This window comes from Pelophylax lessonae, assembly GCF_965119305.1.
Source record: "Pelophylax lessonae genome assembly, chromosome: 7".
NCBI classification, from domain to species: domain Eukaryota; kingdom Metazoa; phylum Chordata; class Amphibia; order Anura; family Ranidae; genus Pelophylax; species Pelophylax lessonae.
Genome location: NC_138774.1, coordinates 163,450,601 through 163,465,438, shown reverse-complemented (window position 1 = coordinate 163,465,438; position 14,838 = coordinate 163,450,601). Strand labels below are relative to the sequence as shown.

General features: G+C 47.6%; 1 protein-coding gene across 2 annotated transcripts in view; it reads left to right on the top strand.

The window, feature by feature from the left end:
* The window catches only part of STAG2 (STAG2 cohesin complex component), a 232,976-nt gene that overhangs the window by 210,287 nt on the left and 7,851 nt on the right, over nt 1–14,838 (top strand). For both annotated transcript variants that reach the window (XM_082262770.1, XM_082262771.1), the window contains exons 30-32: nt 214–419; nt 502–691; nt 788–901. In XM_082262770.1, the coding sequence (XP_082118896.1) occupies nt 214–419; nt 502–691; nt 788–901 (510 nt within the window). The remainder of the gene's footprint in view (nt 1–213; nt 420–501; nt 692–787; nt 902–14,838) is intronic.

Below are 14,838 nucleotides of genomic sequence, written 5' to 3'. Positions count from 1 at the left end.
CTTGTTAGAGCTTACAATCTAAGAATGACTGTGAACACAAGTAGAGTGGAGAGAACCCGAAACAATTGCATAATTGCGTTGCTAAGCCTATGGAATGTTCAAAGGAACTTTTTTTGTGGCAATTTGCCTTTCACTTTTCCGGATTATGCCTATATACCTCATTTGTTTGTATTTATGTAAACTGGCATTGATGATTTTTATTTTCTTTTTTAGATATGCCTACCTGGAAAAGTTCATGACATTTCAAATGTCCCTTCGACGAGAAGATGTCTGGTTACCACTGATGTCTTACCGAAACTCCTTATTAGCTGGAGGGGACGATGACACTTTATCTGTTATGAGTGGAATGAGTGGTCGTGGTGGTTCTGTGAGGAGTAAAAAAGCAAAGCCAGCAACAGGAAAACGGAAATTACCAGAAGGTAATCCTTATGTTAATTTGTCAAATTTGTTCGGTTTCTCATACGTTTGTGTTTTTAAAGATGATCTTTTCTTTTCTTAAAGCTGAAGAGAGTAGTAGTAGCGATAGCATGTGGCTAAGTCGGGAACAGACAATGAATACTCCAGTCATGATGCAATCACCACAGCTCACATCCACGATTATGAGAGATCCCAAGAGATTGAGGCCGGAAGAGAGTTACATGCCAGTTTATCCAATGCAGCCTGAGCACCACCAACACCCTATTGATTACAAGTAAGTGTTTGTGTTTATACTTTGTTCTAATTTCAGAACATGTAGAATGTAATAAAAACCAAGGATCATAACATTCTGGACTTTTAATGTGTTCAGTACGCAGGTAACGTGGATGCTTGCTCAGCGACAGCAGGAAGAAGTTGCAAGGCAACAACAAGAGCGAGCAGCTATGAACTTTGTGAAGTTGAGAACAAATCTACAGCAAGCCATGTAAGAAAATATTTATACATTGCCTTATCATGCTAGGTTTTTAATCAGCTGACTAAATTTTGGTCTATGAAATAACATTTCGAGCACAAGACTGCATATTACAGAAAGTATTGTTATAGTTTAGAATAAAATATTTGTGTTCCGTGCATTTACAGTGGCTCAAAAATGTATTTAGGACATGACTGCATTAAACTACCTAACTGAACTTGCTAAATATTTTTACTTGGTACTAAATGGTAAACAAAATCTTTAGTGTTAAAATACAACTGTAAATACCCTAAAGGCACTAAGTGGATTCTAACAGTACAGTAGGCACCATGCAGTGTCTGCATGTATCCGATTCTTTTTCTTCCGTCCAGCTAGCAAGGGTCCATCAAAAACTCCATACTGTACCCAACTCCCTCCCCTCTTCTAACTTTAAAGATAAGCAGTATACACTTCATCTTTAGATTTAATTTGCTGCTGTCCAGTTAAAAAGACCCCCTACCCCCCCCCCCCCCCCCAAAAAAAAAAAAAAAAAAACTTCCGCTCAACATTAGAAATTAGTTCACACTTAAATTGTTTAGCCACTTTTGACTTTCTATACTCCTCTGTTTTCTAAGCCGGTTTACCTCTGTGTTTTATAAAAAAAAAAAAGAGTGAATACCTTATTTCAGTGTGCTGCTTGGCGATCATGTGACTGGCTGGCTCTCTCCCCTCCCTGTCTGACAGCTGCAGGGGCCGGAGCCGAGATTCCTCTGCTCACTTGGGAGGAGCAGACCACAGCATAGTCTCACAGACAGAGGCTGGCCCGTGAGTTAAATGGCTCGCAGGGTCCCATACGACCGGGCTTGTGTCTGAGCCACAGCGGTCCCTTGGCCGACAGCTCCCCTACTTCGGTGGTGAGTAGTTCTGTCTGGAGCGTTACCCGCACCATGGAAGGGTAAGTATAGTTACCCCGCTCCCCTGTTGGCATTTTTTTTTGGGGTGGATGCAGGTAACCTCCAGCGACGGTCAGACCTGCCTGTAGGTTCCTTCTTCCCATCCTTAAATGCCTCACTGAGCTGGGCTTCCCCCACTCCCATTACCCCCTGTCTGGACCTAGAGTCTGGTAGGGGTCCCAGGCCAAAGACTGGTGCAGAGTCTCCCCTAAACGTGCGTCCTACCTTCAAGGGGGGTCCCTGGTCTCCGGTCCCCTTGCAGAGGGTGCAGGAAAGATCCTGGCAGCATGGCCATTTTCCCTTAGTCTGGCTGTTCTCCGGCTGGCAGCCATGTTTGTGTAGCCGGATGATGCCACGGGGGCCATTTTCCCTTTGTCTGGGAGATGCTGGAGACAACTAAAGCCTTGTGGGGATGCCGAAGCTGCTCTTCTTCCTCCTTAGTTTCCTCTTCCTGTGCCCAGGACATATGAACAGGGATAGCATCCATGATGATGCTGGGTTTGAATTCTCGGCGCTCCTCCGGTCGGTAGGCTGATTCTGAGCCAGATGCTGCCGTGGACACTGCCCATCCAGGGGGACCTAATATCGCGGACGTGGCTGTGTCGTTTGGTACACGTCGCATCGTACACCAAAGGGGTTTCCTTATGTGCCTTATTTTGACAGGTTTTCCTGTAAGGAATGGGAACAACCAAAGTTGGCCTTTGTGGTACCCAAACGTTTTTCTGTACGTTACCCTTTTGAGGAGTCCCTTTTAAAAAAGTGGACTAGTCCACCAGTGGTGGACCCTCCTGTTTCCAGGTTAAATAAAGCAACCATGATCCCAGTAGAGGAATCCCCGTCCTTTTAAGGACCCGGCTGACAAAGTGGAGGCTGTGGCATGCAGCATGTTTACTATGGCTGGTTTGGCATTGCGGCCAGTCTTTGCCTCAGCCCTGGTGTCTCGGACCCTAACTTAATGGCCAAGCTTTTGCTCCAGGGCCTGGGGGGTGAGCAGGTCCCCGCTGCTTATTTTGATTTAGCGGACCAGATGATCCATGGGCTGCAGTTTGCGATGCAGCTTTGGATACAGCTCCTGTGCTGTCCAAACTTACTGTTTCAGTGGTGGTGATTAAGTGCGTGCTGTGGCTTAAGAATTGTCCTGAAGACCAAGCCTCTAAGGGCTCTCATTGGTCTGCCCTTTCAAGGCGATCGTTTGTGTGGGGCTACCCTGGATGATGACATTAAGCGTATCATGGGAGGGAAGAGTACCTTCCTGCCACAGTCCAGGAAAGTGACGGAGCCTCGCCGCAGACAGGGGCCCTCCTCAGCCCATGGGAAAATATTTTGTGCTTCTGTGACGGAGAATAATGCAAATGGATCTTTTAAATCTTCCCTGGGAGGTTCCAAGCAACCTTGGTTCTGGTAAGCCTAGAGCTAGCTTCCCCGAACCAGCAGACAAGTCTCCTTCAGCATGAAGGTCTGCCTTCACCCATTATTGGGGTGGAGGGACATCTTCGCTGGTTTCCGGCCCCGTGGACTTTTTTGGTGGGCGTCAAGGAGAGCCGCAATATTTTTCTTTTGGGGGTACCCAGAAAGGGGTACAAAGCTTTTCCTTTTCAGGTTTTTTTTTTTTAGCTCCTGAGTCTCCTTGTGCAGATTGAATTCCTGCAAAGGTTCAGGTGATGTCTTAACTACCTAAGGTTCCCCCTATCCCTGTCCAGGGAATCGATTTACTTAGGTCTGATTTTATTTTTCACCAGGGTGGTCCTTCCTCTGCACAAACTACAGGGACCACAGGCTGTGATTCACCGGCTGCTGTCAAACAGATAGTTCTCTCTCCCATTTTGCATACAGGTTCTTCAGAGTCTAGTGGTATCCACCTTCAAGACAGTTCTGTATCCACAGTCTTACATGCAGCTCCTTTAGCACGTTTTAACCACTGGAAGATACTGGAGTTCGTGACGAGGTCATGGAATCCTCTGACAGACGCCACAGGCGTCCAAGGGCCACGGTAAGGCCAGTATCATCCTCGGCTAAGGCTTCTAATGCATTCCTGCGAGGAATCAAGAGCGAGGATCTTCCAATCATCCTGGTGGCTGTAAACATTCCTTGGGGGCTTCCTCTCAGAGAAGACCAGTTGTTCCAAGGGCTGATCTACCATCCTGCATTACAGTTGCTGGTTTTAATGGCTTAGCTTTTGAAAGCCAGGTACTGAGGTCTGTCTGGATCAGTGATCCCTAATATGGTGAAGCCGAGGAAGTAGTCTTCCAGCAAGATATACCTTCGTACGTGGAAAACGTACCTTTCTTGGTGTGAGTCTATTAGCGCTCATCCTCAATCCTTTTCTGTGGCTCAGATCTTAACCTTTCTTCAACAGGGCGTTGATTAGAAGTTGGCCTTGAGTACCATCAAGGGCCAAGTGTCTGCCTTGGCAATCTTCTTTTAGCGACCCCCTAGCCACGCACTTTTTAGTTCGTACCTTCATTCAAGGGGTTCAACATGTGGCCCCACCTGTACGGTCTCTTTTGCTGCTGTGGGATTTAAATTTAGTGCTTTCGGTTCTCGCGAAATCTCCATTTGAGGATATTTAGGAGATTCTCTTGCCTACGTTATCCCAGAAGGGGACATTCCTGGTGGCTATTACCTCGACCCGCAGGTAGACATATGCCGGTTTTCGGTAATTTGATATATCACGGTATTGCATAGCCATGGTATTGTTATTGTGGCATTTTTAAAATACCGAGTTTCTCTGCTCCTGGGTCTGACTTGTGAATTGATACATTTCAGTGAGCTGGATGACTCATTCACTCACACAGCTAATGCCTTTCAGCATCTCCCAGTAACTATAAACAAAAATGATTACATTTGTATCTTTTCCTTCCCTCTGCCAGGGAGAAAGGAAGTTTAACCTCTTAGGCTACATTCACACCTGAGCGTAGCGTTTTTCGCGCGTTTTTACCGCGATTTTACCGCGATTTTTGCGGCGTTTTTTACCGCGATTTTTACCGCGATTTTTGTGCAGGCATTTTTAGATTGAATAGAGATCAATGGAAAACGCCTGTAATCTGCCCAAAAAGAAGCTCATGTACTTTTTTGAGCGTTGGGCGTTTTGTATACAGCGTCAAAACGCTCAGATGTGAACAGGGGCCATTGAAATGAATAGGATTTGTCTTGTTGGGCGTTTTGAGAGCTGATCCTAGAGCAGAAAAACGCCCCAAAAACGCCCCAAAACGCCTAGATGTGAACAGAGCCTAAAAGACTGGACCTTTTTATGACACTTGTTGCTTGCAAGTTAAAATCCGTTTTTTTTTTGCTAGAAAAGTACTCAGAACCCCCAAACATTTTATATATTTTTTTAGCAGAGACCCTACAGAAAAAAATGGCGGTTGTTGTAATATTTTATGTCACACTGTATTTGCGCAGCAGTCTTTCAAACGCAATTAATAGACTTTAATGAATAAAAAAAAAACGTAACAGTAAAGTTATCCCAATTTTTTTTTTTGTTACACAGAGAATCGTGATCTTTATTCCAAGCTAAAAAATCGTGATTCTCATTTTGGCCAGAATCGTGCAGCTCTATATAATAATAATAATAATTAATAGATAAAAACACTGGTCCTCCTGCAGGTTTAACCAATTAATCACTTTACTATTGCTTTAGGCCTGGTTCACATGTATGCGGGTTGGGGGCCCACATTTGCACAGGCATAGCACCCCATTAATGTGAATGGGCTTGAGCTGCTATGCCTGCGTTTTCAGCTGAAAAAAGGTGCATGCAGAATTTAAAAAAATGCAGTGGCCATGAAATCCATCCTCCTTTTGCACCATGCGACTTACCTGCCATTGCTGCACACGCAAACTGTTTTTAAATGCCGTGCCTACGTATACAAAAAATGCAGAAAGCTTGCCAGAGCAGGAACTGCAGGTTAGTCGCATGGTGCAAAAGCAGGATGGATTTCAAGGCCACTGAATTTTAAAAAAATGCTGCATGCACCTTTGTTCTGCGGAAAATGAGGGCATAGCAGCCCGTTCAAATCAATGGGCTGCCAACCCGCATACATGTGAACCGCCAACCCGCATACATGTGAACCACCAACCCGCATACATGTGAACCAGGCCTAAAGCAATAGTAAAGTAATTTATAAACAACACCTCCTTCAGGTTTAACCACTTCTTGACCACAAGGATTTGCCCTCTTAATGACCAGGCCATCGGATCGGAGCCGAGCGCCAGGACCAGTTATCACCAGTTAGGCCAGACACTGCTTGATGACCTATTTTAGGCCTGGTTCACAGAGTCTGTACTGACTGACTATATAATAATGTGCATAAGTGAACCAAAGCCCCTAAATTCAGCAATGAAATTGAAGTGAGGTGGAAATTTAATAATTTAAATTTAATAATAGAATACCGTGATAATATCGTATACCGTGGCAAAACCTTAATCAATTAATCGCAGCATGAAAATCTGATACCGTCACAAGCCTACCCGCAGGGTATCGAAATTGGCGTCATTATCCTGTTGCAGTCCCTATTTAGTGGTCCGTTGGGATAAAATGGATCTTAGTCACTGTCCATCCTTCATGCACAATGTTTTTTCTGACTTCCATTTGAATGAGGACATTGTGTTGCCTTCAGTCATTAGGCTTCAATATCACAAGTTTGCAAGGCAGCCACTTGGTCGTCCGTGCATACCTTAACCAAATTCTATAAGGTAGATTCTTTGGCACCTGCAGATGCTTCTTTTGGCTGATAAGTTTTTCAGGCTGTTGTTTAAGAGGGGCTGTTCCCTCTTGAGGGGTGTATTTTCTATAAACCTTTTTATTTTTCAGATTGGGCTCCTGTGACCCCGGTTAAGGCCCTTCTGTTTGGCCTTGGGTTATTTTTCTCACCAATATCTTTAAACACAAAGTGATGACTGCACACCAATGTCAGTGTACATGTGAAGTGTATTCACCACTGTAGATTCAAAACATCACGGACAAGGACAAAAGGTTGACGTGTTTACTGAGTTTACACTCGCTTACTCATAACCACCATATTTTCCTCTCCCCTCATTTTCCTTTTGGCACTGCTTTTAGACGTCCCACTAGTTATGATTTATGGAGCGGTGTTTCGGTCGATGAACGAAAGAAAATTAGGTTTTTGTACTTGCTGTAAAATCCATTTCTCTGAGTTCATCCATGGACATATCGCCCACTCCTCTGTGGAGTTCTGATATTTCAAATACTGCTTGCTACTAAACTGATTACCTAGAGCAGAGAAGGGGATTAGATTAGTGATCGACCGATATCCGTTTTTTGTTGCCGATACTGATATTTTGGTCAATGCATAGCGGTATCTGCCGATATGGGCCGATATTTCGTACATTAAAAGAAAAATATATATTTTTTGATTTTCTTTGACAGGTACTCTTGTGGAGGGATCTGGGGGTCCCCAAAAAATCCCTCCTCTGCACTTAAAAGCATTCAAAACCCCATGTTGGGCTGTTTTTAATGCTGTAATTTTTTGAATCTGGTGCCAGAACGCGGAAGTGATGTCATGACATCACTTCCGAGTTTTTTCATGGAGACCTGATCATAGCCGAATACGGCTTTGACCCGGTCTTCGGCGGCCATGCAGGCTGGTTGCCCAGGTCTCCCGATGGGACGGGAGACCCGGGCGAGCTGAGGGGGGGACGTTCCCTCCCACTCCTGACTTCTCAGCAGCATCGGTTGTCATTACAAGTCAGCCGACCATCGGCTATGGACGCCGGTACTGGGGTGATGCCTCTAGCTGCAGGTATCCCTCCGGTACAAGCACTTTCTTGAAATATTGGCAATATTGGGGAAAGTGCAGATCGGCCCTCGAAATAGAGCTGAGGATGGCCCATGGGCGTAGCCAGGTGATTTTGGTTCCGTACTAGTCTTACTCCTGGAGGAGGCAATATATAACCCAGTAGTTATGATTTGTGGGGCGCTGTGTCCATTGAACTAAAGAGAAATGGATTTTACAGCAAGTACAAAAATCCCCTTTTTTTTTTTTTTAAATCGGAGTATAGCATCAAGTCAATTAAACTCCTGGAATATTGATCTGATCAGGTAAGTAGCAAAGGGGGTTGTTAATCAGTTTCAGCGGCTTTGGTTGTAATGAAATTAAAAACAGGTGCACTAGATGGGCAACCTCCAAAACAGGATTTGTTTTACAGGTGGAGGAAAATTAAATTTTTTTCCCTACTCATAATTTTTGACTGCTTTTCACTAGTTTTGCATTTGGCTAGGGTCAGTGTCACTACTGGAGGAAGCATGAGGCGATACCTGGATCCTATAGAGGTAGAACATTCAGTCCAACTCCCCCAGGATGGTACATCAATACGTGCCATTGCCAGAAGGTTTGCTGTGTTTCCCAGCACAGTCTCAAGAGCATGGAGGAGGTTCCAGGAGACAGGCAGTTACTCTAGGAGAGCTGAACAGGGCCATAGAAGGTCCTTAACTCATTAGCAGGACCAGTATCTGCTCCTTTGTGCAGGAAGGAACAGGATGAGCACTGACAGAGACAAACAAAATGACCTCTAGCAGGCCACTGGTGTGAATGTCTCTGACCAAACAATCAGAAACAGACTTCATGAGGGTGGCCTGAGAGCCAGACGTCCTCTAGTGGGCCCTGTGCTTACTGTGGAGCTTGATTGGCAACACCAGAATTGGCAGGTCTGCCGATGGCACCCTGTCCTTTTCACAGATGAGAGCAGGTTCACCCTGAGCACATGTGATAGACGTGAAAGGGTCTGGAGAAGCCATGGAGAATGTTATGCTGCCTGTAACATTGTTCAGGATGATTGGTTTGGTGGTGGATCATGGAGGGAGACACAGGCCTTCACAGGCTAGACAATGGCACCCTGGCTGCAATTTGGTATCGGGATGAAATCCTTGGACCCATTGTCAGATCCTACACTGGTGCGGTGGGTCCTGGGTTCCTCCTGGTGCACGACAATGACCGGCCTCATGTGGTAAAAGTTTTCAGCCAGTTCCTGGAGGATGAAGGAATTGATACCATGGAATTGCCCCCACGCTCGCCTGACCTAAATCCAATAGAATACTCTGGGACATGATATTTGGGTCCATCCGACGCTGCCAGGTTGCACCTCAGTCTGTTCAGGAGCTCAGTGATGCCCTGGTCCAGATCTGTGAGGAAATACCCCAGGATACCATCCGTTGTCTCATTAGGAGCATGCCCCGATGTTGTCAGGCATGCAAACAAGCACGTGGGGGGGCCATACAAACTGAGTACCATTTTGAGTTGCAGTGAAATTTCAGTAAAATCGACTAGCCTGCTGCATCATTTTTTCACCTTTAATTTTTGGGGTGTCTTTGAATTCAGTCCTGTGTTGTAGGTTGATAATTTTCATTTCCATCAAGTGATGTCATTCTTTCTTTGCTAATCCATTACCCAGTCCATATCAGTATAGATAATCCAGCATGAAATTTTTCCCCATTGAGATCTGTGTTTTTAAAAGTGTTCCTTTAATTTTCTCTTTCATGCATTGACGGACACAGCTTCTGGTATTCTTAGCATTGGGTTTTACTGCCCCCTACAGGAGTAGGATACTAGTCGGAAAAGATTCTGGCTACACCCATGGGCAGTCCCAGGGGGGTATACTCCTTCTCTCTGCTATAGCCGCTCAGTTTTTCTGCCTAGTCAGTAGTAAGGACCTAGTTCCTTGCTGGGATCTTTTGGTCCTGGCAAAACATTTTTTAGATGGAAAATGTTTTCCTCCTCAATTTTTCCAGTGAGATCTATGATCACCTGCCAGACTGGACGACAGGCAGCATAATCTAGATCCAGTGGTCACCTCAGTCTGTCCAGCGAGCGTGCGCGGGCCTCCGCTCCGTGCTGGGTCAGCCGCGACATAGCCCCACTGGAGGAGGGCTGGCCCTGCGAATAAATGTCTCGCGAGGTCACGTTTGACCTGGCCTCGGCCTGAGTAACAGCATTCCTCCTGGCCGACGGCCCCCCCCCATTTCGATGGAGAGGAGGATCTGTCTGGAGCGGTGCCCGTCTGGTTCCTGGTATGGTGAGTTGCTGTCCCCCCATCTTCCCCTGGAAGGGGTTTGGGGTGGACTTGGGCAAAAGAGAAGATGCACACGCCGCCGGCAACCCAGACGACGATCGGCTGTGCGTGGGAAGGGGGGGTGTTTGTACCTGATGGGGACTCCCGCCAGGGCCCACCATTCTGCCTTGCGCCTGTCCTGTGGCTAGGGATACCTCCTGGGTCTCCGGGAGCTTCATGGTGCCACCATTTTCTTGTAGCCCATAATCTACTGCGCCTGTCCTGTGGCTAGGGATACCTCCTGGGTCTCCGGGAGCCTCATGGTGCCACCATTTTCTTGTAGCCCATAATCTACAATGCACAGCAGCAATTTTGTGGTGGTTTGCCATTGAAAACAGCAGTGCCCATGACACCGAGGGTGGTACTTTCGGCATTGGGAGCCCCTCCCTATCCCCTAGTGCTGACTCTTGGAGACTTTTCACTTCCTGATCGCATGCAAGTAGTGCAGATTCTCCTGATGACTAGCGGTGCCTGGTTCTGCGGGTGGCGAGTCTGGCGGGGTCCTTTCCCACTCTGCTGAGTTTTAATTTGTGCTTGTAGCTGGCGACCAGGTGGTGCTGCCAGAGCAGTGGGGGTGTCCCTTAGCAGTGTTTTTACACTTATTCTGTGGTCCCCCTGGTGGAAAATGGAGTCTTTTTGGAGCACATGTCCCCAGATCATCCCCTCTCAGGGGCTGCGGGGCCCTCCAGGTACCGGCCATCTGTCCATCCATGCACTTGCTGGAGTCCCTTGTGTTTCGGCGGAGGTGGCTTTTGGGCGACGGGCTAGTGTAAAACGCCCCTCTGTCTCATCATTCTCATCAGATCCTGAATCTGATGAGGCTGCCGCAGATGTGGGTCACTCTGATGGGCCTGCAACTGCGCACGGAAAGGCACTGGTGGAAGCACTGATTGTGCTTGTGCGTGAGCCTCTAAAAATTAGGGACGCAACTGCGACAGGGGCGCAGGTTCCCTTGGCACTCACAAACCACCCAGAGCGGTAAAGGTGTTCCTCTCCGCCTTTTTTTACAGAAATGTCGCGAAAGAGTGAGGACGATGGAAGCGTCCCCTTGGGGTCCCTAAGCAGTTTGCTAGGCAATATCCCTATGAATAGTCTCTTTTCAAAAAGTGGTCTGTTCCACCAGTGGTGGACCCTCCAGTTTCAGGTTAAACAAAGCAACCATGATTCCAGATGCAGAGTCTCTGGCCTTTAAGGACCCAGCTAACAGAAAAGGCGGAGACTGTGGCCCACAATATGTTCACCCTGGCTGGCTTGGCATTGAGATCGGTGTTCACCATTGCCCTGGTGTCGCCAACTCTGACTGAGTGGGTAAGCTTTTGCACCATTACCTGGAGGGATAACCGCTCCCACCTGCCTTTGCTGAGCTGGCAGACCAGCTGGTCCGGGGACTGCAGTTTATCTGTGATTTCTCTTTGGATGCGGTTCCCCTAGTGGCTCGGCTCTCTGTTTCGGCAGTGGCCCTCAGCTAAAATGCTGGTCTGCAGGCCTGACTTGGAAAAAAAAAAAAGAAAAAAAAAAGCCCTGGTTGTTCTGTTTAGAGCTACCCTGGATGACATCATTACGGGTCCCACAGAAGGGAAGACCACCTTTTATTCCACAGACTGCGACAAGGGTCCTTGCCCTTAGTAGACATATGGCCTCCCTTTTCGGCTCATAAGTTTTTTTCGTCCCCCAGGACTGACTGACAAGGGATCCGAAGCCTTTCGGGGTCTCCTCTGATGGATCCAAGCGAACTTGGTCTGGTAAGTCGAGAGCTGGCTTCTCCAGACCCTTAAACAAGACTCCTTCAGTATGAAGGTGTGCCCTCACCCGTATCTGGGGTGGGGGGGAAGTCTTTGCTAGTTCCTGGACCCGTGGACTTCCCTGGTACATGACAAGTGATTCAACAAAGTCATACGATCGGATACAAGATGGAGTTTCGTGCTTGCCCTCCGGAAAGGTTCTTTGCTTCCAACGTGCGACTGTCCACTTACAGACCCTCTTTGGGGTAGTGCTTCAAGGGGTGATTGTCCCGGTTCCGATTGCAGAACGTTTTCAGGGGTTTTTACTCAACCTGTTTACAGTCCCCAGAATGTAGGGCATGGTGCATCCAATCCTGGACTTCAAGGCGCTGAACTGCTTTGTGCGGGTGCAGAAGCTCAGGATGGAGTCCATTCGTACAGTGGTGGCTTCCCTGTATCAGGGGGATTTTCTTGTTTCCTTAGACATCAAAGATGCCTACCTTCACATTTCAATGTGTGTCTGTCACCAATGCTTCCCCCCCCCCCCCCTCCGCTTTGCAGTGGGAGAGAAACATCAGTTTGGGGCATTACCATTTGGTCTCGCCTCTGCTCCCTGGGTCTTCACTACAGTGTTGACCCCGGTACTGGCATTGTTACGCCAGCAGGGGATTGCGGTACTGGGCTATTTATATGATCTTCTCCTGCGAGCAGAGTCTTCTGCTGCACAGGCGGAAAACCTGAAGTTCACCATTAGAACTCTGAAGGAGTTGTGCTGGATTCTGAAACTTTGGAAGTCAGCCTTGGTCCCTTCTACAAAACTAAACTATCTGGGGCTGACTCTGGACTCGGCCTTCGCTAGATTATTTCTTCCATCAGACAAACTTCACATGCTGCCGGTTGCAGACTTGTATGCGGGTACTAGGCCTGATGGTGTCAACCTTCGAGGCAGTTCCTTACGAGGTCCCTGCAACCCCCATGGGAAAGAGAATCTGCAGTTTCTGGACAACCAAATCCAGCTGAGCCAGGGTATGAAAGTGTCCCTGATTTGGTGGCTTTGTTCCCCAGTGCCCTGGCAGGGCAAATTCCTTCCTACCCTTGTATTGAACAGTGGTCACCATGGATGCCAGCCTGTCCTGGGGGGAATGCGTCCTCGACAGAAGTTTTGCTCAGGGGTTCTGGACCCTGGAAGAATCCAGATTTACCGATCAACGTCCTGAGTTCCGTGCAATCAGGCTGTGCCTGGAACATAGGATGGACAGTCTACAAGGCTGTCCAGTGCGCATTTAATCACACCATGCCACAGCCGTGGCTTATGTCAATCTCCAAGGGGGGCACAAGAAGTGTCCTGGCGGCTCTGGTGGTAGCCCTCATTTTCAGATGGGCAGAACGTTTCATTCCAGCACTCCCTGCCGTTCATTTTCCCGGAGGGTAACATTGGTAGGAGGATTACCTCAGTTGGCAGGCGTAAGACCAGGGTAAATGGTCTCCTCATTCAGAAGTGTCATCAGTTGTGTCTCTGGTGGGGTACCCCCGAGGTGGATTTGTTGGCACCTCAGGTCAACTGAAAGGTACATAGGTTCGTGGCTTGGTCACGGGATCCTCTGGCGGACGCCACAGACATGCTGGTGGCCCCATGGGGTCAGTATCGTCTGATTTACGCCTTCCTCCTCAAGCTCTGCCAAGACTTCTACAGGATCGAGACAGAAAGAAAGGATTCCGGTCATTTTAGTGGCCCCACTGGGCCTGGTACGCCGACCTGGTGTGCGACAGGTTGCCGACGTTTCCTTGGAGGATTTCTCTCAGGGAGGATCTGCTGTCCCAAGGGCCAATCTTCAAGCCTGCTTTACACTCGCTGGCTTTGACGGCTTGGCTGTTGAAAGCCAGGTGCTAAATGATAGGGGATTGTGTGAATCAGTGATTCCTAAGCTGTTAAAAACTAGGAAATCTACTTTTTGGAAGATCTACCATTGTACGTGGAAGACTTGCATTGCGTGGTGTAAATCCCTTGGGGTTCCTTCTTGCTTTTTTCGATGGCTCGGATCTTGACCTTCTTTCAACTGGGGGTTGAACAGAAGTTGGCCTTGAGTACTATCAAGGGCCAGGTGTCCACCTTGGCGGTTTTCTTCTAACGACCCTTGGCTACATCTCTAGTGTGTACCTCTCTTCAGGGTGTTTGGCACTTGGTCCCTCTGGTGTGGTCTACTTTGCCACTTTGAGACCTCAATTTGGTACTTTTGGTTCGCCAGAAGTCTCGCTTTAAGAATCTTCGGGAGTTTCCCCCACTCGCTTTGTCCCAGATGGTGGCCTTTTTAGTGGCCATCACCTCTGCACGCAGAGTGTCGGACCTGGCGGTGTTATGCTGTCGTTAACCTTATCTGGTGATTCACAGGGTGGTCTCTGATTTTCATTTGACTAAAGACATTGTGTTGCCTTCCCTGTTTCCTAGGCCTAAACATCCGAAGTAAATTGCTTTACATGCCTTGGATGTGGTCTGGGGTGTTGGGGGTGTACCTGGCAGCTACAGAGTCTTTCAGGAAGTCAGACGCTTTATTTGTGCTCACGGATGGTCTCGTAAAGGGTTGTCCGCTTCCTCATCGCCCATTTATAGATGGCTCAGAGAGACAGTGTTTCAGGCCTATCCCATCAGGGGTCAGGTTCCTTCTTTCCCTGTCAAGGTGCACTCTACTCGGGCGCTTAATGCCTCCTGGCCCTTCTGTCATCAGGCGTCAGTAACAGCAAGGCGGACACCTGGTTGTCGGTGCACACTTTCACAAAGTTCTATAAGGTGCATGTTTTGGGATCTGTGGATGCTTTTGGCTGAAAGGTTTGGCAGACTGCTGTTTAGAGGACCTGGTCCTCTTCAAGGGTGTTTTTTTTTTTTTTTTTTTCAGGTGGGCTTCAGTTGTTTTGGTTGAGCCTCCTGTTGCCTGGTTGGCTACTGGTTAGCCTTGTGAATTTTGTGCTGTTCCCACCCCTCATGTTTAACATTGCTTTGGGAACGTCCCAGTGGTTATGAAGATAAGGAGCTGTGTCAATGAACGAAAGTGAAAATGGAAGTTTTGACTTACCGTAAAATCCATTTATCTGATGGTAATTGATGGACACAGCGCCCATCCCTCTGTGGAGTTGTGATTCTTCTGACACTGCTTGTAGCAAAACGGAGTACCTATAGCATAGAGAGGGAGTTTACCTCCTGGGACTGCCCATAGGCGTTAAAAATCCCATTTTTTTT